The 20120-nt window shown below is 44.5% G+C and overlaps 1 protein-coding gene across 2 annotated transcripts in view; it reads right to left on the bottom strand.

The window, feature by feature from the left end:
• CC2D1B (coiled-coil and C2 domain containing 1B) overlaps window positions 1–20120 on the bottom strand; it is a 154860-nt gene that overhangs the window by 107897 nt on the left and 26843 nt on the right. For both annotated transcript variants that reach the window (XM_033916368.1, XM_033916367.1), the window contains 2 exons: window positions 6337–6443; window positions 885–1022 (listed from right to left, as the gene is read on the bottom strand). In XM_033916368.1, the coding sequence (XP_033772259.1) occupies window positions 885–1022; window positions 6337–6443 (245 nt within the window). The remainder of the gene's footprint in view (window positions 1–884; window positions 1023–6336; window positions 6444–20120) is intronic.

Genomic DNA, 20120 nt, shown 5'->3' with positions numbered 1-20120 from the left:
TACTAACCACCTCACTGATGTCAGGATCCTAAAACTGAAACTTAATGAGAGTCAAGAACCTAAGAGCTACAGCTAAAAAAGCAGCATTAGAGTGAAGAAGTGAGTTACTGGAAGAGGCTTACCGTATATACTCGAAAATAAGCCGAGAATTTTGGGCCAAAAAATGTAGGACTCGGCTTATATTCGGGCCATCGCCTACCTGCCCCCCCCCCCTCCTGGACCTATTGCAGGCCTCCACAGGGCCTGCCGCAAGATCCGTCTCATGTCCCGGCCAAATCCACCCCCGACTGCTCAGCAGCGTCACGGTGTGCAGGATAGGAGGAATCCTTTCTGCCTCCTGTGCCTGCCGAAATTGGATATCCACATCTCCCTCCCACCTCCCCCACATATCTTTTGGGTCCCATGTGGCCAGCCGGTGTACGGAGCAGAAGCAATCTTCCTGCTTTCCCATGTCATTCGAGACCGCTGGCCAATTGGCTGCTGCAAGTTCTCGACTTGCAAGAACTCGCAGCAGCCAATCAGGTGCATACTTCAGAACTGGTTGGGATTCTAGAAGGGTCATTTTTGTGTGTGTGTTTTGTTACTATATCTGAGTGCAACTGACTAACATACCTTTAAGTGGGCATATGCTTTACCAGTGACAATATTCAATCTGCTACTTAGGTAGTATAGGATAGATAAAAGACCATCCTAAGTCATCCCAGCAAGTCCCAGTGCTGACTTCCTTATCCAGATATTCAGTGCTTGCCATTGTCTGGATATCCAGATATTTTTGACCACAACAGAAACGTTGACTGTAGCAACTGAATACTGACCTATCCAATTTTTGACAAATGATCTAAAAATGTTAAGATACTTCTGCATTTAGTGATATTCCAACGTACCTGAATCTGAACATTTTCTTCTACCAAAGCTGAGGTGAGAAGGTTCTCTGTAACAGTGACTGGCATTGTCACGGATGCAGGTTCTGAATGGCTTCCTTCTTCCTCTGCATCTTCACCCACAACTTCCTGTAGCTCTGCCTGGATAAATAATTTCAGCACCATGCATAACTAGGTCTCAAGCATGAGTTTATTTCATGAAATAATGAAGAAAAAATAGCACCCACCATGCTCAGTTTTATTATTGTACACTGCATTGTTCCATCTGCTGGAAAATGTGGTATATCAAGCATAAATAAACCATAAACCACATTGCTCTTGGAATCTCAGTGAAAATATTTTTTTAATTTTTTTTATTCTTTATTCATTTTTAAAACTTTCATCAAGTGTACAACGCATCATAACAAACACAATTAATCAGAGCACTTGCATATCTTATCATTATAATCTAAACATACAAATGTAACCCTCTCCCCACCCTCCCTCAAATCTCTTCATTCATAATAAGAAACCTATATTTGTATCCCTCCCCCCTCCCATTACTATTTGTAGTATGACTAATAGAAAAATGGCATTTAATCATGACAAAAAGATGTCAATGGCTCCCAAATTTTAATAAAATTATTATAATTTCCATTTTGTATCGCTATTGATCTTTCCATTCTATATATGTGGCATAATGAATTCCACCAAAAATTAAAGTTCAATCTAGTATGATCTTTCCAGTTATTAGTAATATGTTGGATGGCAACTCCAGTCATGATCATTAAAAGTTTATTATTACTCGATGATATCTGACTCTTTTTTCTCATATACATTCCAAATATCACAGTATCATAAGATAACACTACATGGTTTTCCAATAAACAATTTATTTGATCCCAGATTGAGTTCCAAAAGGCTAAGATATGGGGACAGAAGAATAACAGATGGTCCAAAGTCCCTATCTCCAATTTACAATGCCAGCATCTATTGGACAAGGAACTATTTAACTTTTGTAATCTAACTGGGGTCCAAAAAGCTCTATGTAACAAAAAAAACATATTTGTCTCATAGACGCTGACATTGTACATCTCATTCTCCAAGACCAAATTTGTGGCCATTGAGATGCTGAAATCTGATGCTTAATCTCAATGCTCCAAATATCTCTCAGACCATTTTTAGGTTTTTTTTTTTTACCAAATCACTAATAGATTTATACCACTGTGCGGCCTAGTGACCCAGAAAGTCCGCCTGAAAACATAAAAATTCCAAACTGGACTGAGTAGTAAGATTTTTCCATTCATTTTTCAATTCCATTTTTTAAATTACCCTGCAAGGCCAGAGTTTCTGAAGTCACAAATAACCTCTATTCCAGCATCAACTGGCTTTACTATCTAAGCAATAAACAAATCATATGGGGAAAGATCTCAATCTGTATACTTTGGAAGAAAGGCGGGTAAGGGGAGATATGATTGAGATGTTTAAATACCTATGTGGCGTAAATGCGCATGAGTCGAGTCTCTTTCAATTGAAAGGAAGCTCTGGGCATAGGACAAAGTTAAGAGGTGACAGGCTCCGGAGTAATCTAAAGAAAGGGTGGTAGATGTGTGGAACAGTCTCCGGAGGAGGTGGTGGAGACAGAGACTATGTCTGAATTCAAGGAAGTGTAGGATAGACATGTGGGATCTCTTAAAGAGAGGAAGAGATGAAGGTTACTGTGGATGGGTAGACTGGATGGGCCATTTGGCCTTTATCTGCCATCATGTTTCTATGACCCTTATTAAGGTTACTATATACTTATATTTTTAAAAATTTATCTCATGGCCTTAGACCCACCACTCCACCGCTAATTAGAATTTTATAGCGGGAAGAATTACATGGCTCTGCATCATTGGCCACTTAATAATTTTCTTACAGCATAACGTTTACTCATCTTATTATTTATATACTAGGCAAATTGGGCTCCGGGAGATATTACTTTATACTTCACTAGTCTTTAAGCCCGTTACATTAACGGGTGCTAGAACATATGTGTGTGTGTGTCTTTTTTTCTCTCTCTCTCCTTAGCCACTTTCTTTCTTTCTGCCTTTCTTTTTCCTTGGCTGTCCATCACCACCCCTTGCCTGCTTCCCCTGTCCATTTCCCCTTCCTTTTACCTCCACTGGGTCCACCACCACCCCTTCACTGCTCTCCTTATGCAGCAGCAGCCCTTCTCCCTTTGTTTTACCTCCCCCCTGTCCAGCAGCACCTCTTTCCTTCTCCCTCTGTCCAACATTAGTCCTCCGTTCCTTTTTCTTCACCTCCCCTGTCCATCAGCATCTCTTTCCTTCTCCCCCTGTCCAGCAGTAGGCATCCCTTCCTTTTTTATCCTCCCTCCTCCTTCTTATCCCTATGATACTCTTACCTTGCTCTGCCCCTGATCAGAGGTTCCCGACAGCTGCCCAGTTGCACCCATTGGAAAAGTTCCCACTGCCGCATCCCGCACCCCTCCTGACGCGGCTCCCGCTGTCCTTTCTGTCTGTCTCTGTCCCTGGCCCTCTTTGCCTGTCTGTCTTTCTGTGTATCTCCCTGACTCTGTGTCTTTCTTCTTTCCTTTCTGTCTCCCTTCCTCCCTCTGTCTGTCTGTCCAAAGCAGCATTCCATCCCCCTCCATTTCCCTCCCCCCACACCAGTTCCCTGTGCACCTGCCCCTGTGTCTTTCTTATTTTCTTTGTGTTTCCCTTCCTCTCTCTGTCTGTCCAAAGCAGCATTCCATCCCCCTCCATTTCCCTCCCCCCACACCAGTTCCCTGTGCACCTGCCCCTGTGTCTTTCTTATTTTCTTTGTGTTTCCCTTCCTCTCTCTGTCTGTCCAAAGCAGCATTCCATCCCCCTCCATTTCCCTCCCCCCACACCAGTTCCCTGAGCACCTGCCCCTGTGTATTTCTTATTTTCTTTGTGTTTCCCTTCCTCTCTCTGTCTGTCTGTCCGTCCAAAGCAGCATTCCCTTCCCCTCCCCCTCCCACCAGTTCCCTGTGCAGCAGCATTAGCGTTTCCTCTACTCCCCCCTTTCCCTTCCCGCGGGCCGGACTACAAAGGTGGTGATTCCAGCAGCGCTTGCATCAGTCTCCACACGCTGCTTCGGGCCCTTCTACTGCCCTGATTTACTCTGGCACGTCCCTGATGACATCATCAGAGACGCGGCAGAGCAAATCAGAGTAGAAGGGCCCGAAACAGCGTGAGGAGACTGATGTACACGCTGCTGGAATCGCCATTCGGGCCCGCGGGAAAAGAAGGGGGTGGGCGGCAAAGGAGAAACGGAGATCGGCGGCGGCGGCAGGAGAAACGGAGAACTTCGTCTGGCTGCGGTCCGGCTTGTGGAGGCGATAGGCTGGTGACGTATTAGCGCGCATGCGCACTCCTTAGGCCACAGACCTACAGCGCACAGAACACGCAAATAGGAGTGCGCATGCGCGGCTAGCTCTTTATTATATTAGATGCTTTCAATAAATATTTTCAATAAATATCTCTTTTAGATATACGTTATAATGCTTTATATTTTTCCAAGCACTTAGCTTAACAAGTGTGACCCGGGAGAGGATGACCTGACATGTTTCACACTGTTGTGCTTTATCAAGGGTCATGATAAATTTATCATGAGATAAATTTTAAAAAATAAGTATATCTAGAACATTTTTTATAGTAGCATTAGCAGTTCTGGAACTATTTGAAATTGACATCAATATTCTGGAGCCTCATTAAGGTTAGGCATTTAATTTCAGTTGGTCCACTCTATCCCCAGCAGCCATGTCAAATTGACCCCCCACCTGGCCTCCATCCACCCTCTATCCAATTACTCCTCACCCAGCTAATCTCCTCATCTCTGCAATAGGTTGGTACTAACTCCTTCTACCACCACCACCCTGCCCACTACTACCAGAAAAGTTGTTGTCTTGGTTACATCATTTATTTCTCACTAAGTTTGACTTACCTGGTACCTAAACTCTGACCCTGGTCTTCAGAGATCAGTGTGAAAATTCAGCACTATGCAGCTCAAACTCACTAGGAGCCAAATAGTGCTACACAGAAGCAAACTAATGATCTTGCTGTGGCCACAGCTTCTGCTATAGGGTTTGACAATCTCAGGCATTGCTATAACCAGGATTTGTCAGGCCTTGCTTTAAAGAAGTGCAACTTAGCAGCTCTCTTATTTGTAGACTTTTTCTGTTACAAAAAAAAACCTTTTTCTGCCAGTATTTTCTTCTTCAAATCAATAGCCACTTCCCACAATTTTAATATTCCTTGAATCCTGCATTGTTTTAGTCACAAATAGACAAGTTAAGATTTCCTATATTAGCTTAGGTTATTTCATAAAATAAATATATGCACACAACACCAAATGCTTTGGGGGAAAAAGGAGCATCTTAAAAACATTAATTAAAATCAGAACATAACCAAATTGATATTTTATAAGAGAGAAACGAATTCAATATTTTTATTTATTTATTTAAAAAAATTCTATTCCGTTTTATATCAAAACGGTTTACAAAATGGTTACATACATAAAATGTCAAAACAAACCAGGACAAGTAGAAACAGATAGCATTAATTCTAACAGTCAATACTCAGAGAAATTTATACACAGTCCTTTCATAACATAATTAAAATATACTACAGCTGTATAATGCTCATAATCTTAAGTCTAAAGTGAAGTGGCTTGCCCCTGATTGATATGGGTTACCGTTAAGACATATTATTTTACGTTTAATCCCAGTTAGAGGCTCCTTTTACGAAGGTGCGCTAGTATTTAGCACACACACTGGATTAGCGCACGCTATAGCGTGCGCTAGCTGAAAAACTACTGCCTGCTCAAGAGGAGGTGGTAGCGGCTAGCATGCGTACTATTCCGCGCATTAAGACCCTAACACGCCTTCGTAAAAGGAGCCCTAGGTGTCATTGCATAAAATGAGATTTGTGCTAAAATAGCACAAGTCAGTGGTAAAAATCAGGACTGTGGCATTGGAGATGGTAAAAATGAAGACAGCTTCAAAATAAAAACTTACATTATGAAATATGGTAAATTCCATATATGGAATTATTATATATATATATATATATATATATATATATATATATATATATTATATATATTGTCCTGAATCTAAAGTATTTGTAAATATAATTTATATTTACTTGTACTTTAGATCCTGTACAAAACTTTAAAGCTTAATGTCAGTAATAATCAGTCAAACAGTAGAAAAATAGAGAGTTATCTGAGCTAGAGTTGAAGGTTTGGTGTACTGACTCCACAGCCCTGGGTAAAATAATATGTCTTACTGGTAGGACGTTGATAACTGTGCCCCTGAGTGATGGACTGGGGCGATCAAGCTCACAACTCTATGCTTAATCCACTATGGTATACTGCCATGGCTGGGAGGGCTCTTCCCTATAAACTACCAATTCAAGCAGACTATGATGAGAAATTGCAAACATACCAACAAATCTTCATCTTGCTCCAAATCTTCGTCCTCCTCTTCTTCTTCCTCGTCCTCTTTCATGCAGTCTTTTGCCATTTTTTCTATGTCATCCATAGGTAAAGGGGCTGCAAAAAACATTAGTAGACAATGTAATTAGAAGCATAAAAAAGTACAAATGTAATAGTGTACTGTATACATTTTTTACAAAGATCACAGGGATTATACGTTATGGAAGGAGTAAATTTGTTCCCGGTGAGGCAATCTCCATTTTGTTTTGGTTGTTACTGCAGGACAACACATGCCTAATGCATGGCCAAAGTCACAACAAAGTTCAGGGATATATATCAATGCAGGGTTAATTGACCCTTGTGTGTATAAGTGCCCTAAGCACCATTCTATAAGGGCCACTTCAGTGTATAAAATGCAAAGGAGGGGGTATCCCTCACTTATGCACTTAACTTAAAGAATACGGTAAGTTATGCACACCCTTACCACATTCACATGCACACACTGTGGGTATTCACATTTTAAGTGTGCCAATACCAGGTTATGCAAGTATTCTGTAACAGAACCTGGGCACGCAGATGAAATTATAGAATAGAACGCTCTGCTCTGCATTGGGATATCAATATATAGGATTGTTCCCATAGTGACCAGTCCTCTGCTAGATAAGATGATACACAGTGCTATGTCTCACCAATTATTTTAGGGTCAAGAAAAGTTAACGTAGCAACACACAAAGCACTTAAAAGTAGGGACTTTAGACCATCTTTTGTTTCATTGTCCTTATATCTTAGCCTTTTGGAACTCAATATGGGATCAAGTACAGTGGTGCCTCACACAACGAACTTAATTCGTTCCAGGAGCAAGTTTGTTATGCGAAAAGTTCGTTGTGTGAAACGCGTTTTCCCATAAGAATACATGTAAAACAAAATAATTCGTTCTGCAGCCCTGTTTTCCCATAAGAATACATGTAAAACAAAATAATTCGTTCTGCAGCCCTACCCGCCCGATCGCAGCGTTCCGCCATTTCCCTCCCTCCACCTCACCTTATATGCAGAGTTTGCCAGCTTTCTTTTTCACCCAGCCGCACGCTTTCAAAAAGCTGTGCACGCGCAGCTGCTGGAGTTGATCAATGTTCTCCTCTCCTGCAACTTCCTGTTTCCGGTTGCGTCAGAGGAGAAGATTGAACAACAGAGCATCTGCGCATGTGCTGCTCTTTGAAAGTGTGTGGCTGGCCGAAAAAGAAAGCCGGAAAACTCGGCATCTAAGGTGAGGTGGAGGGAGATGATGGAACACTGCATTCAGACAGGAGGGTGCTGCTGTTCCCGGCTCACATTAGGAAGCGGCGAGAGTAGTTCCGCCCCCCCCGGGCCCCTCGGGCGACTTCGTTGTGTGAAACGAAGTCCGTTGTACGAATCAAGACAAGAAGTTCGTTGTGCGCAGCGTTCGCTGTGCGAGGCGTCCGTTATGCGAGGCACCACTGTAAATTGTTTATTGGAAAACCACGTGGCATTGTCTTATGATACAGTACTATTTGGAATGTCTATGAGAAAAGAGAGTCAATTATCTTCACATAATAACATCCTTTTATTGATCATGACTGGAGTCGCCATTCAACATATCACTAATAATTGGAAAGATCATAGTAGACTCAATTTTAATTTTTGGTGGAATTCATTATGTCACATGTACAGAATGGAAAGATCATTAGCTATACAACATGGAAATTATAAGAACTTTATTAAAATTTGGGAGCTATTAACATCCTTTTGTAATGATTAAACGCCATTTTTCTATTGAAGTATACACCAGCTATTGTAGGGAGGGGGGAGGGTATTATATTTTATTGATCATTTTAGAAAATACTAATGGGTTTGATGGGAGGGGAGAGGGTTAAATATATGTATTGTACGATATAATATTAAGAATATCAAGTGATGTTTACCATGTTACTGTTTTGATATTTGTACACTTGATGAAAGCTTGAAAATGAATAAAGATATTTAAAAGTACACATCCTGTAACGCATTTGCTTGAACCAGCATTGCGTGAGTAATTTCAAGGCCCTCAACCAAAATGGCCAGAGTACTAAAGCAGCATATAGCAAACTTTCTGTGCTTCTAACCTTATTTGTATGGCCATAGAAAGCAAAAAATCACCTGGAGGTGTAAGCTGATGACATCTCTATGGCGGACCTGCCCAGGTCATGACCCTCATCTGGGGTCTTGACTCACAATTTGGGAAGCCCTAAAATATAATTTACTCTCCGTCTAACCACCCACTTTTATTTATCCACAAAAAAACGCTAACTCTGGATTATAATACCTTTTCAGAAGCTCATGTAAACCGCTCTGAATTGACTTCCCAGTCATTAGTAGCGATACAGAAGCTTTCAATAAACAAATAATGCTTTTGTCTTATCCATTTTGTCTGTCTGTATGTTTCCAGTGATACATCCCCCCTCTGCTGACACTGAGTATCACATCTATGTTATAAGAATGTACTACTGTGCCACCTATTAGGCCATTTCATTTCTGTTCTGCTGATCCTACTGCAAATCCTTGTGACTCTGGGCAAGTCACTTAACACTCCATTGCCCCAGGCATATATTAGTACCTTATTGAGTATGTAAACAACCTTGGCTGTAACCACAGAAAGACAGTACAGCATATCAAATTCAATTCCCTTTCCTTTCTAAATACTATTAGACCCTATTTACAAACTGCTTCTTCTGCTCTGTATCCTTGTGTTTCAAAACAAGGGTCCCTCGTGCATCTTTCATTTTTAATTCATTAGGCATGTTTGAGCTTCTTGCTAATTAACCCCAAACCCATGAAAGGCCTCTGTTCTTGTCTGAATACGCAGATCCAATTAATGCTCATTACAATGCACGTAAAGATGACTCAGCTGCCCAGAGACAGCAGGACCTCCTGGTGCCAGGCTGGCTACTGCACTGAAAACGTCAAATACATAAATTGTCCATCAAGATAATCAAATTAAATTAAAACAGGAGTAGCAGTTTTTACAAACTATAAGAAAAAGGTGCTTCTTATTTACTGAGCCTCTTGTTAATATACACCCAGTCTTTTAGATATCCTAAATTCACAATTTGAACCCTTAATCAAGCTTTGCACTTCTAATACATTTACGAAGTCTGCTCTCTCTGACATGGAAAGTGAGAATCCATCGTGCAGAGGAGTTCACAGTTGTATTAAGAAAGGAAGAAGATCAAACATTAACAAACGAGGATTACAGAAATTTTACAGAAAATAATTCAGAAACATAAGGAGGTTGATAATCACACATGTAGTCCATGTCTTCAAAATCAAATAGTTATTCAACAATGCTATTCATTTAGGAAGCACTGTTTAAAAGAGCATCTGAATTCATATGTGGGTATGTAATATCAGCTGTTTATACAGTCATTCAAGACATGTAGGGGGCATTGTTCCCTCTAAGCTGAGCACGTGAGCAATTGCTCATACATTCTAGAAGTGTTCTCACAGATTTTACATGGCTGCTTACAAAAATACTTGCAAATCTGAAAAATTGTTGATTTTTAGAACTTGTTGCTCATACGAAAAAAAAAGTTTAGAACCTGTCATCCACATGAGAAAAAATTTGCACGCACCTGGCCAATCCTTAGAGGGAATATTGTGAGGTGGGGGAATGGAGAATAATTGTACAATGGAGCTGGCTAGTTTTAGGCAGCAGAAAAGCATATAAATGGTATTCCAGACACTTCCACATGCAAATGACCCGTTATAGAATACTGACTAGAAATAAAAACATGCACCGTAATTTGATGGCACATACTTTGCCCGTGGGTGTGAACAGAGCCAGAATGCACAAGCAGAAACATAAATTATAAAATGCTATGATTTACATTAGTGCTAGGGCTGATGTAAATGACCATGCCTTAATGAATATGCATTTTTGGTCATTTGCACTGGTATTCCAAAAAAGAACAAGTGCCCGTTTTCTTCATAGAATTGTCTACTTTAAGCCTATTATAATTTATTAAATTTGATATCCCACCAAACCAATTTAAAATAATGAATTCTATCTTAGACAGTTCCAATTTTGTGAGCACTACAGTAGCGAAACCTGGTGTCACAAAGTAAGGCAACATTTAAACACAAGTAAAGATGCTCTCGGTTTTCCTCAACCTTTGTGTAATTTTTTCTGCCTTACCAAGACCATAACCAGTTTCTAGAATGGGTGCCCTGTTATACTGCAGAATTACCCTTACAGGACATTATTTTAGAAAAAAATCCATATGTGAATAACCAATTTTAGAGAGCTTCTATTTACAAGTGAATATTCACTCCATGTGGAGATAATAATAATAATAATAACTTTATTTTGTATACCGCAATACCACAAGCAGTTCAGAGCAGTTTACAGAGGTGCCTAGCCTGGGCCAATCAGGCCTTAGATTTAGCGGGGATGGGCCGGGAAGGGGCGAGCCCGTCTCATTTCCACGAGGCGGGCCCGTCGGCTGGACAGCAGCAAGACCCGTCCAGCCGACCAACATGTAAAGGTTAGTTGGGGGAGGGAGGGGTCGTCGGGCTTTCCGGCAGGAGGATTGGGCATCCTCCTGTCGGCGATTACCAGTTTGGGGGGAGGGGGATTCCAGGGGGGTTCCGGCAGGAGGATTGGGCATCCTCCTGTCGGCGATGGGACAGGCGGCCGCGGCCGCTATACTTATTGCAGCAGGGAGATCCCTTGCTGCCATAAGTATAGCGGCCGCATCTACTTACAATGTAGACCAGCATTTTGCTGGCCTACATTTTAAGTGTCTCTTCCTCTACTAGGGAGACGCGTAGGGCCGCCTAGGTTCGCCTAAGGCCCGCCTAAGGCCCTTAGGCGAGCTTAGGCATCTTGCGGGCCTCCCTAGGCTCCCAGAGGCGGCCTGCCTGGGGAGCATTTTTTTAAAAAACGTGCATCCCGAAAGCACAGTTACTTACCGTAACAGGTGTTATCCAGGGACAGCAGGCAGATATTCTTGACTGATGGGTGACGGCACCGACGGAGCCCCGGTACGGACACTTTTAGAGTGATTGCACTCTAAGAACTTGGAAAGTTCTAGAGACCGCACCGCGCATGCGCGAGTGCCTTCCCGCCCGACCCCGACGCGCGGTCCCTCAGTTAAGATAAGCCACCTAAGAAGCCAACCCGGGGAGGTGGGTGGGACGCAAGAATATCTGCCTGCTGTCCCTGGATAACACCTGTTACGGTAAGTAACTGTGCTTTATCCCAGGACAAGCAGGCAGCATATTCTTGACTGATGGGTGACCTCTAAGCTAACAAAAAGAGGGATGGAGGGAAGGTTGGCCATTAGGAAAACAAATTTTGCAAAACAGATTGGCCGAAATGTCCATCCCGTCTGGAGAAAGCATCCAGACAATAATGAGATGTAAAAGTATGGACTGAGGACCACGTAGCAGCTTTGCAGATTTCCTCAATGGGCGTGGAACGGAGGAAAGCTACAGATGCTGCCATAGCTCTAATTCTATGTGCCGTGACAGAACCTTCCAGTGTCAGTCCGGACTGAGCATAGCAGAATGAAATGCACGCAGCAAGCCAATTAGATAGCGTACGCTTAGAAACAGGACGTCCCAATTTATTAGGATCAAAGGACAGAAAAAGTTGGGGAGATGATCTGTGGGGCTTAGTACGGTCTAAATAGTAAGCTAAAGCCCGCTTACAGTCCAAAGTATGAAGAGCCTGTTCCCCGGAATGAGAGTGAGGTTTAGGGAAAAAAACAGGTAGTACAATAGATTGGTTGAGATGGAACTCAGAAACAACCTTAGGGAGAAACTTTGGATGTGTACGGAGAACCACCTTGTCGTGATGAAAGACAGTGAAAGGTGGATCAGAAACTAGTGCATGGAGCTCACTGACCCTCCTGGCAGAGGTGAGAGCAACAAGAAAAAGTACCTTCCAAGTGAGAAACTTGAAAGAGGCAGTAGCCAAGGGTTCAAATGGAGGCTTCATCAAGGCGGAAAGAACCACGTTCAGATCCCAGATCACCGGAGGTGTTTTGAGAGGTGGTTTCAGATTGAAAAGACCTCGCATGAATCTGGAGACCAGGGGATGAGCTGAAAGGAGTTTCCCCTGGACCGGCTCATGAAAGGCCGTAATGGCACTGAGATGAACTCTGATGGAAGTAGACTTGAGACCAGAAGTAGACAGAGAAAGCAGATAATCCAATAGAGGTTCCACTGCAAGAGACTTGGGGTCATGATGATGTAGGAGGCACCAAGAAGAAAACCTCGTCCACTTTTGATGGTAACATTGTAGAGTGGCTGGTTTCCTGGAGGCGTCCAGGATGGAGCGAACAGGCTGAGATAACAAAAGATCAGTTGAAGTCAGCCCGAGAGAAACCAAGCTGTCAGGTGTAGAGACTGCAGGTTGGGATGGAGGAGGGTTTCCTGATCCTGTGTAAGCAGAGATGGAAACAGTGGAAGTAGAAATGGATCCCTGGAACTGAGTTGAAGTAGAAGGGAGAACCAATGCTGTCTGGGCCACCGTGGAGCAATCAGGATCATGGTGGCTCGTTCCCTCTTTAGTTTGAACAAGGTCCGAAGCATGAGAGGCAGAGGAGGGAAAGCATAAAGGAATAGATTGGACCAATCCAGAAGAAACGCATCCGCTGCCAGACGGTGAGGAGAGTAAAGTCTGGAGCAGAATTGGGGCAACTGATGATTGTGAGGAGCTGCAAAAAGGTCCACCTGAGGAGTGCCCCATTGTGCAAAGATGGACTGTAGAGTCGATGGGTCGAGAGTCCATTCGTGGGGTTGGAGAACTCTGCTGAGCTTGTCCGCTAAGAAGTTCTGTTCTCCCTGAATATAAATCGCTTTCAGGAATAAGCGGCGCGAGGACGCCCAAGACCAGATTCTCTGGGCTTCCTGGCATAAGAGGCGAGAGCCCGTTCCCCCTTGCTTGTTGATGTAGTACATAGCCACCTGGTTGTCTGTGCAAATTAGAAGGACTTGAGGAAATAGAAGGTGTTGGAAGGCCTTGAGGGCATAGAACATTGCCCTGAGTTCCAGGAAATTGATGTGATGCTTCTTTTCCTGAGGAGTCCAAAGGCCCTGAGTTTGGAACTCGTTCAGATGAGCTCCCCATGCATAAGGGGAGGCGTCGGTGGTGATGACCAGATGATGAGGAGGCAGATGGAACAGAAGGCCCCTGGAGAGATTTGAGGATATCAACCACCATTGCAGAGACTGACGAAGAGACGATGTCACAGATATGTGTCGTGAGCAAGAGTCTGTCGCTTGAGACCACTGGAGAGCCAGGGTCCATTGAGGAGTGCGCAGGTGAAGTCGTGCCAGGGGTGTGACATGAACTGTGGAGGCCATGTGACCCAAGAGAATCATCATCTGCTTTGCAGAAATGGAGTGCTGGGACAGCACCAGCTGACAGAGCGATTGGAGGTTGTGAAGACGGTTGTCCGGCAAGAAGGCTCTCATCTGGACCGTGTCCAGTACCGCTCCAATGAATTGAAGTCTCCGCGTAGGCAGAAGGTGAGACTTGGGTATATTGATTTCGAACCCCAGTAGTTGTAGAAAAAAGATGGTCTGGTTGGTGGCCAGAAGAACAGTCTGAGATGAAATGGCCTTGATTAACCAATCGTCCAGGTAGGGAAAAACCTGAAGGTGGTGGGAGCGTAGAAACGCTGCCACCACTACCAGACATTTTGTGAACACTCTTGGAGAGGAGGCAAGACCGAAGGGGAGCACTCTGTATTGGTAATGACAGCGATTGATCATGAAGCGAAGGTACTGTCTGGAGGCCGGATGAATTGGAATGTGAGTGTAGGCCTCTTTGAGATCGAGAGAGCATAGCCAGTCGTTGTGATCGAGGAGAGGATAAAGCGTAGCTAGAGATAGCATCTTGAATTTTTCTTTGACCAAACATTTGTTGAGATCTCGCAGATCTAGAATAGGTCTGAGGTCTCCTGTTTTCTTGGGGACTAGAAAATACCGGGAGTAGAATCCTTGCCCTCTTTGGTCCAGAGGAACTTCCTCTATGGCGTTCAGAAGCAGGAGGGACTGAACCTCCTGACAAAGGAGGGCAGATTGAGGAGTGTGCAAAGCAGACTCTTTTGGTAGACTTTGGCCCGGAAGGGTGTGAAAGTTGAGAGAGTAGCCGTGGCGGATGATGTTGAGGACCCACTGGTCCGAAGTGATAACTTCCCACCGGCTGAGAAAGAAAGACAGTCGTCCTCCTATCGGTTGAGGGAGGAGAGGAGATGGTTGAACGCTGGCTATGCCCTCGAGTATCAAGTCAAAAGGGCTGAGTCGATTTTTGTGGAGGAGGCTGCTTAGCTGGTTGTTGCTGCTGAGGCCTAGGTGTTTGCCGCTGCTGTTGCCGCTGCCTCCTAGGTTGCTGAGTGGAAGGCTGCAAGGGGCGAGCCACAAAACGCCGCTGATAGGCCGTTTGCTGTCTGAATGGTCGTGAAGGTGGAGGTTTCTTCTTAGTCTTAAGAAGGGTATCCCAGCGGGTTTCATGAGCCGAGAGCTTCTGGGTCGTTGAGTCCATAGAATCTCCGAACAGCTCATCCCCTAAACATGGGGCATTAGCCAACCGGTCTTGATGATTAACATCAAGCTCAGAGACTCTGAGCCAAGCCAAACGGCGCATGGCTACAGAAATGGCTGTTGCTCTCGAGGTAAGCTCAAAAGTGTCATATATAGATCTTACCATGAATTTCCTGAGCTGGAAAAGAGCTGAAGAGCACTGATGGAAAGCCTCACGATTCCCTACAGGAAGGTACTGCTCAAAGGAAGCCATGGTGGTAAGGAGATGCTTTAAATAAAACGAAAAATGAAAAGCATAGTTACCAGAACGATTAGCAAGCATTGCATTCTGGTAAAGTCGCTTACCGAATTTGTCCATGGCTTTACCCTTTCTGCCAGGAGGGACAGAGGCATAGACACTAGCTCCTAAGGACTTCTTGAGGGTGGATTCTACAAGAAGAGACTCATGAGAGAGTTGCGGTTTATCGAAACCAGGAATAGGGATTACTTTATAAAGGGAATCCAATTTGCGGGGAGCTCCCGGGATAGTAAGAGGAGTCTCCAGATTCTTGTAAAAGGTCTCCCTAAGGATGTCATGTAAAGGGAGTTTCAAGAATTCCTTTGGAGGCTGGTCAAAATCAAGAGCGTCCAAAAAAGCTTTGGACTTTTTAGACTCAGCCTCCAAAGGAATGGAAAGAGATTCACACATATCTCTTAAAAAAGAAGAGAAAGAGGTGGAATCAGGTTTGGTGGAAATATCCTGCAGAACAGGCTCGTCTTCCTCTGATGAACACTCACCTTCTGACTGAAGAGGTTCTTCAGAGTCGCCCCACAGATCTGGGTCTCGAACATGGGGACCCCGGTCCCGAGACTCAGGAGTGGATGGTTCTCGGTGTCGGGACTTCTGTACCGACTTACCCGACCTCACCGACGCGGTACCGGGCGATGTTATCGGTCGCACCGGAGCCGATGTCTGTACCGATTGATGATGAGACCTGGGCTCCGGTGCGAGGACAGGCATCGATGCCGATGAGGCCAAGTGTACCGGTACCGAAGAAGTGGATGGTGACAATACGGACTGTTCCACGATCGGTACCGGTTGCTCAGTGGGGACCGATACCGGAGGGCTCGGTGTCAGGAGAGCTGGAAGGAGTTGTTTGAGCTGTTCCTTCAGCTGCACCTGCAAGATGGCCGCAATGCGGTCATCAAGGGAGGGCACCGGTACCGCTTTTTTCTTCTGCGGTACCTGTGGTGCCGCTCGACGCCCCGGAGATGAGGAGCCCGATGTCGAGGGACTCACCTCAATAGGGGCGGAGCGCTTCCGCTGGCGCCTCACGGTCGGCAGGATTGGACTCTCTGCAATGGAGACCGGAGGACGTTCCAGCGGGGAAGGCTTCTTAGCCGGCTTACCTGCATGCTGCGACGCCGACGCGGTATCGCGTGGCGTCGATGAGGTGGGTGCCGACGAAACAGGTACCGAGACCGGCGCCGAAGACGCGGGATCGGACATGTCGGTGCCGAAAAGCAGTCTCTGCTGTATCTCTCGATTCTTGAGAGTCCGTTTTTTCAAAGTGGCACAGCGGGTGCAGGTAGAGGCCTGATGTTCTGGACCCAGACACTGAAGGCACCAGTTATGCGGGTCTGTTAGGGATATAGGCCGTGCACACCGCTGGCACTTCTTGAACCCGGGCTGAGGGGGCATGAACGGAAAAACGGCTTCTGCCAAATCGAAGGCCGAGGCCTCGATAATGGCAGTAGGCCCCGCCGGGTCAAATAAAGAAAACTCGACAAAACAAGAGAAAGAATTATTATTTTTTTTTTTTTTAAAGAAAAAGGGAAGGGTAAAAAGAACCCGAAAAAGTTTACGCGAGCGGGAAGGCGAATGAAAAAAAATTTTTCAACAGCCGTTGAAAATGCGACTTCTTAGCTCCGCGGAAACTAAGAAACTGAGGGACCGCGCGTCGGGGTCGGGCGGGAAGGCACTCGCGCATGCGCGGTGCGGTCTCTAGAACTTTCCAAGTTCTTAGAGTGCAATCACTCTAAAAGTGTCCGTACCGGGGCTCCGTCGGTGCCGTCACCCATCAGTCAAGAATATGCTGCCTGCTTGTCCTGGGATAATGGCTGATTAGACAGCTGTAGGACGCCTACAGCTGCCTAAAATCAGAACGCACTTTGGAGAATCAGGGCCATACTATATAGGTTTTAAAAAGTGCTATCTTTGGCCAGGGCTTTACAGGATCACCACATTTTGTACAGACAGACTTCTACCATCAGGCGATACAACTGAACTACATCTTTTCTTTTAATAGCCCCTGATGCAGCCCTTGAAAGAGCAAAACATGGCCATTTGGGGCTTTAAATTATTTTGATTTTATGTGTGATTAATAAATATTAGCATTTTATATGGGAAACAATTTGGACATGCTTTGTTTATCCTTAACTTTTATTTCCACCTGCAAAATGAAACAGTTACAATTGTGGTCTCACTAAGTAACTGGTGGCAATTACATGTGTAGCTTAGTAAACAGGCAGATATACATGGGAGTGGAAGCTTTGTGGGAAATCTTGAATCTAGTTAGTGATGTTTTGGCATAGAATTCCACAAAAGTAGGGCCAATATATAAAATGCTAAATCCCTTGTAGACTTTAATGGAGCATGTGGAAAGGGAGACTTACTAGTGGTCTGTCATCAGAACAGCAGAAGAATCTAGAGGTGGATTGTGGAATGAGATTGCTAAAAAGAGCAGCAGGTAAGCCTATATGCATTGCCTTGAATACCACTACCAGTATCTTAAATTACCTGGTAGAAAATGGGCATCCAATGATGTTGAAACAAAGTTGTAACATTCAAGTTAGCATTGTGTAGAAATTGAATCGGCATACTTTGTACAAACTGAAGTTTAATTGCAAGCTGGTAAACCCTATTATGCAGAGAATTACAGTAGTCTAATCTACTAATAAGTGCACTATAAGTACATGGTAAGTGAGTGAGGGGGTTTTCTTAAACCAAAGCCTAAGCTATAAAATTGTAGAGCCAACTTCAATGCTCACCAGATTTGCAAACTCTAAGATTAGCTTGGGGAATCCAGGAAATTCAGTGATTTCTTATACATCTAGTAGTGCCATATATGGTCATGTAGGTACCAGTGTGCTTTTCATGCAGATAGGTGCCACCAACAAAATAGGTGAAGGAAACAGGAAGAGACTTACTTTCCTAGATGCTCATACCTGCGTATTAGGTGATTTCAGGATCTATCATGTGTCTCAGAAAACACAACATGACAACCTATTTCCTCTACCACCTTCCTCACTATGCTTCCCATCTCCTCCTCCTCTCCTTCCAATACGTCTGCTTGTGGCCTTTCAACACTCTCCTCTGTACCAAACTCCAGCATTTCTACTTCAATCTGTGCAGTCCCCTGAATTCTCCTACCAAGCCCCTCATCCCTTCTTTCTCTGTGGTTCACTCTCTCTCTCTCTTTCCCTCATGCACATGTTTTCTTTTCCCACTTTTATTTGCTCTCTCTTCCCTTTATCCTCTTTGGAGAGTGTGGCACAGTGGTTAGAGCTACAACCTCAGCACCCTGAGATGTTGTGGGTTCAAACCCTATGCTGCTCCTTGTGACCCTGGGCAAGTCACTTAATCCTCCACTGCCCCAGGTATATTAGATAGATTGTGAGCCCAGCGGGACAGATAGGGAAAATGCTTGAAGAACCTGTATGTAAAACCTCTTTGAATGTAGTTGTATAACTACAAAAAAGCACAGTTACTTACCGTAACAGGTGTTATCCAGGGACAGCAGGCAGATATTCTTGACTGATGGGTGACGGCACTGACGGAGCCCCGGTACGGACAATTTTAGAGTGATTGCACTCTAAGAACTTGGAAAGTTCTAGTAGGCCGCACCGCACACGCGCGAGTGCCTTCCCGCCCGACAGAGGCGCGCGGTCCCCAGTTAGTATAAGCCAGCTAAGAAGCCAACCCGGGGAGGAGGGTGGGACGCAAGAATATCTGCCTGCTGTCCCTGGATAACACCTGTTACGGTAAGTAACTGTGCTTTATCCCAGGACAAGCAGGCAGCATATTCTTGACTGATGGGTGACCTCCAAGCTATCAAAAAGAGGGATGGAGGGAAGGTTGGCCATTAGGAAAACAAATTTTGCAAAACAGATTGGCCGAAGTGTCCATCCCGTCTGGAGAATGCATCCAGACAATAATGAGATGTAAAAGTATGAACTGAGGACCAAGTAGCAGCCTTGCAGATTTCCTCAATAGGAGTGGAACGGAGGAAAGCTACAGATGCTGCCATCGCTCGAACTCTATGGGCCGTGACAGAACCTTCCAGTGTCAGTCCGGTCTGAGCATAACAGAATGAAATGCACGCTGCTAGCCAATTAGACAACGTACGTTTAGAAACAGGACGTCCTAATTTATTCGGATCAAAGGACAAAAAGAGTTGGGAAGCTGATCTGTGGGGTTTCGTACGCTCTAGATAGTAAGCTAGAGCCCTCTTACAGTCCAAAGTATGCAGAGCCTGTTCCCCAGAATGAGAGTGAGGTTTCGGAAAGAAGACAGGCAAAACAATGGATTGGTTGAGATGGAATTCAGAGACAACCTTAGGGAGAAACTTTGGATGTGTACGCAGAACCACCTTGTCATGATGAAAGATCGTAAAAAGTGGATCTGCAACTAGTGCATGTAGCTCACTGACCCTCCTGGCAGAGGTAAGAGCAATAAGGAAAAGTACTTTCCAAGTGAGAAACTTGAAAGGAGTGGTAGCCAAAGGTTCAAATGGAGGCTTCATTAAGGCGGAAAGAACCACATTGAGATCCCAGATTACAGGAGGGGCTTTAAGAGGTGGTTTCACATTGAAAAGACCCCGCATGAACCTGGACACCAGGGGATGAGCTGAGAGAAGTTTTCCATGAACCGGCTCATGAAAAGCAGCAATGGCACTGAGGTGGACTCTGATAGAGGTAGACTTAAGGCCAGAGTCAGACAAAGAAAGCAGATAATCCAACAATGGCTCCACTGCCAGGGAAGTGGGATCAAGATGATGAAGAAGACACCAGGAAGAAAATCGTGTCCACTTCTGATGGTAACATTGCAGAGTGGTTGGTTTCCTGGAGGCATCTAGAATGGAACGAACGGGCTGAGACAAAAGAGTATCATGAGAAGTCAGCCCGAGAGATACCAAGCTGTCAGGTGCAGAGACTAGAGGTTGGGATGTAGAAGGGTCTCCTGATGCTGTGTAAGCAGAGAAGGAA

The sequence above is a fragment of the Geotrypetes seraphini genome, chromosome 12 (genome assembly GCF_902459505.1).
Source record: "Geotrypetes seraphini chromosome 12, aGeoSer1.1, whole genome shotgun sequence".
Classification (NCBI taxonomy): Eukaryota; Metazoa; Chordata; class Amphibia; order Gymnophiona; family Dermophiidae; genus Geotrypetes; species Geotrypetes seraphini.
The sequence above is the reverse complement of the archived record's forward strand: the minus strand, read 5'-3'. Positions and strand labels throughout refer to the sequence as shown.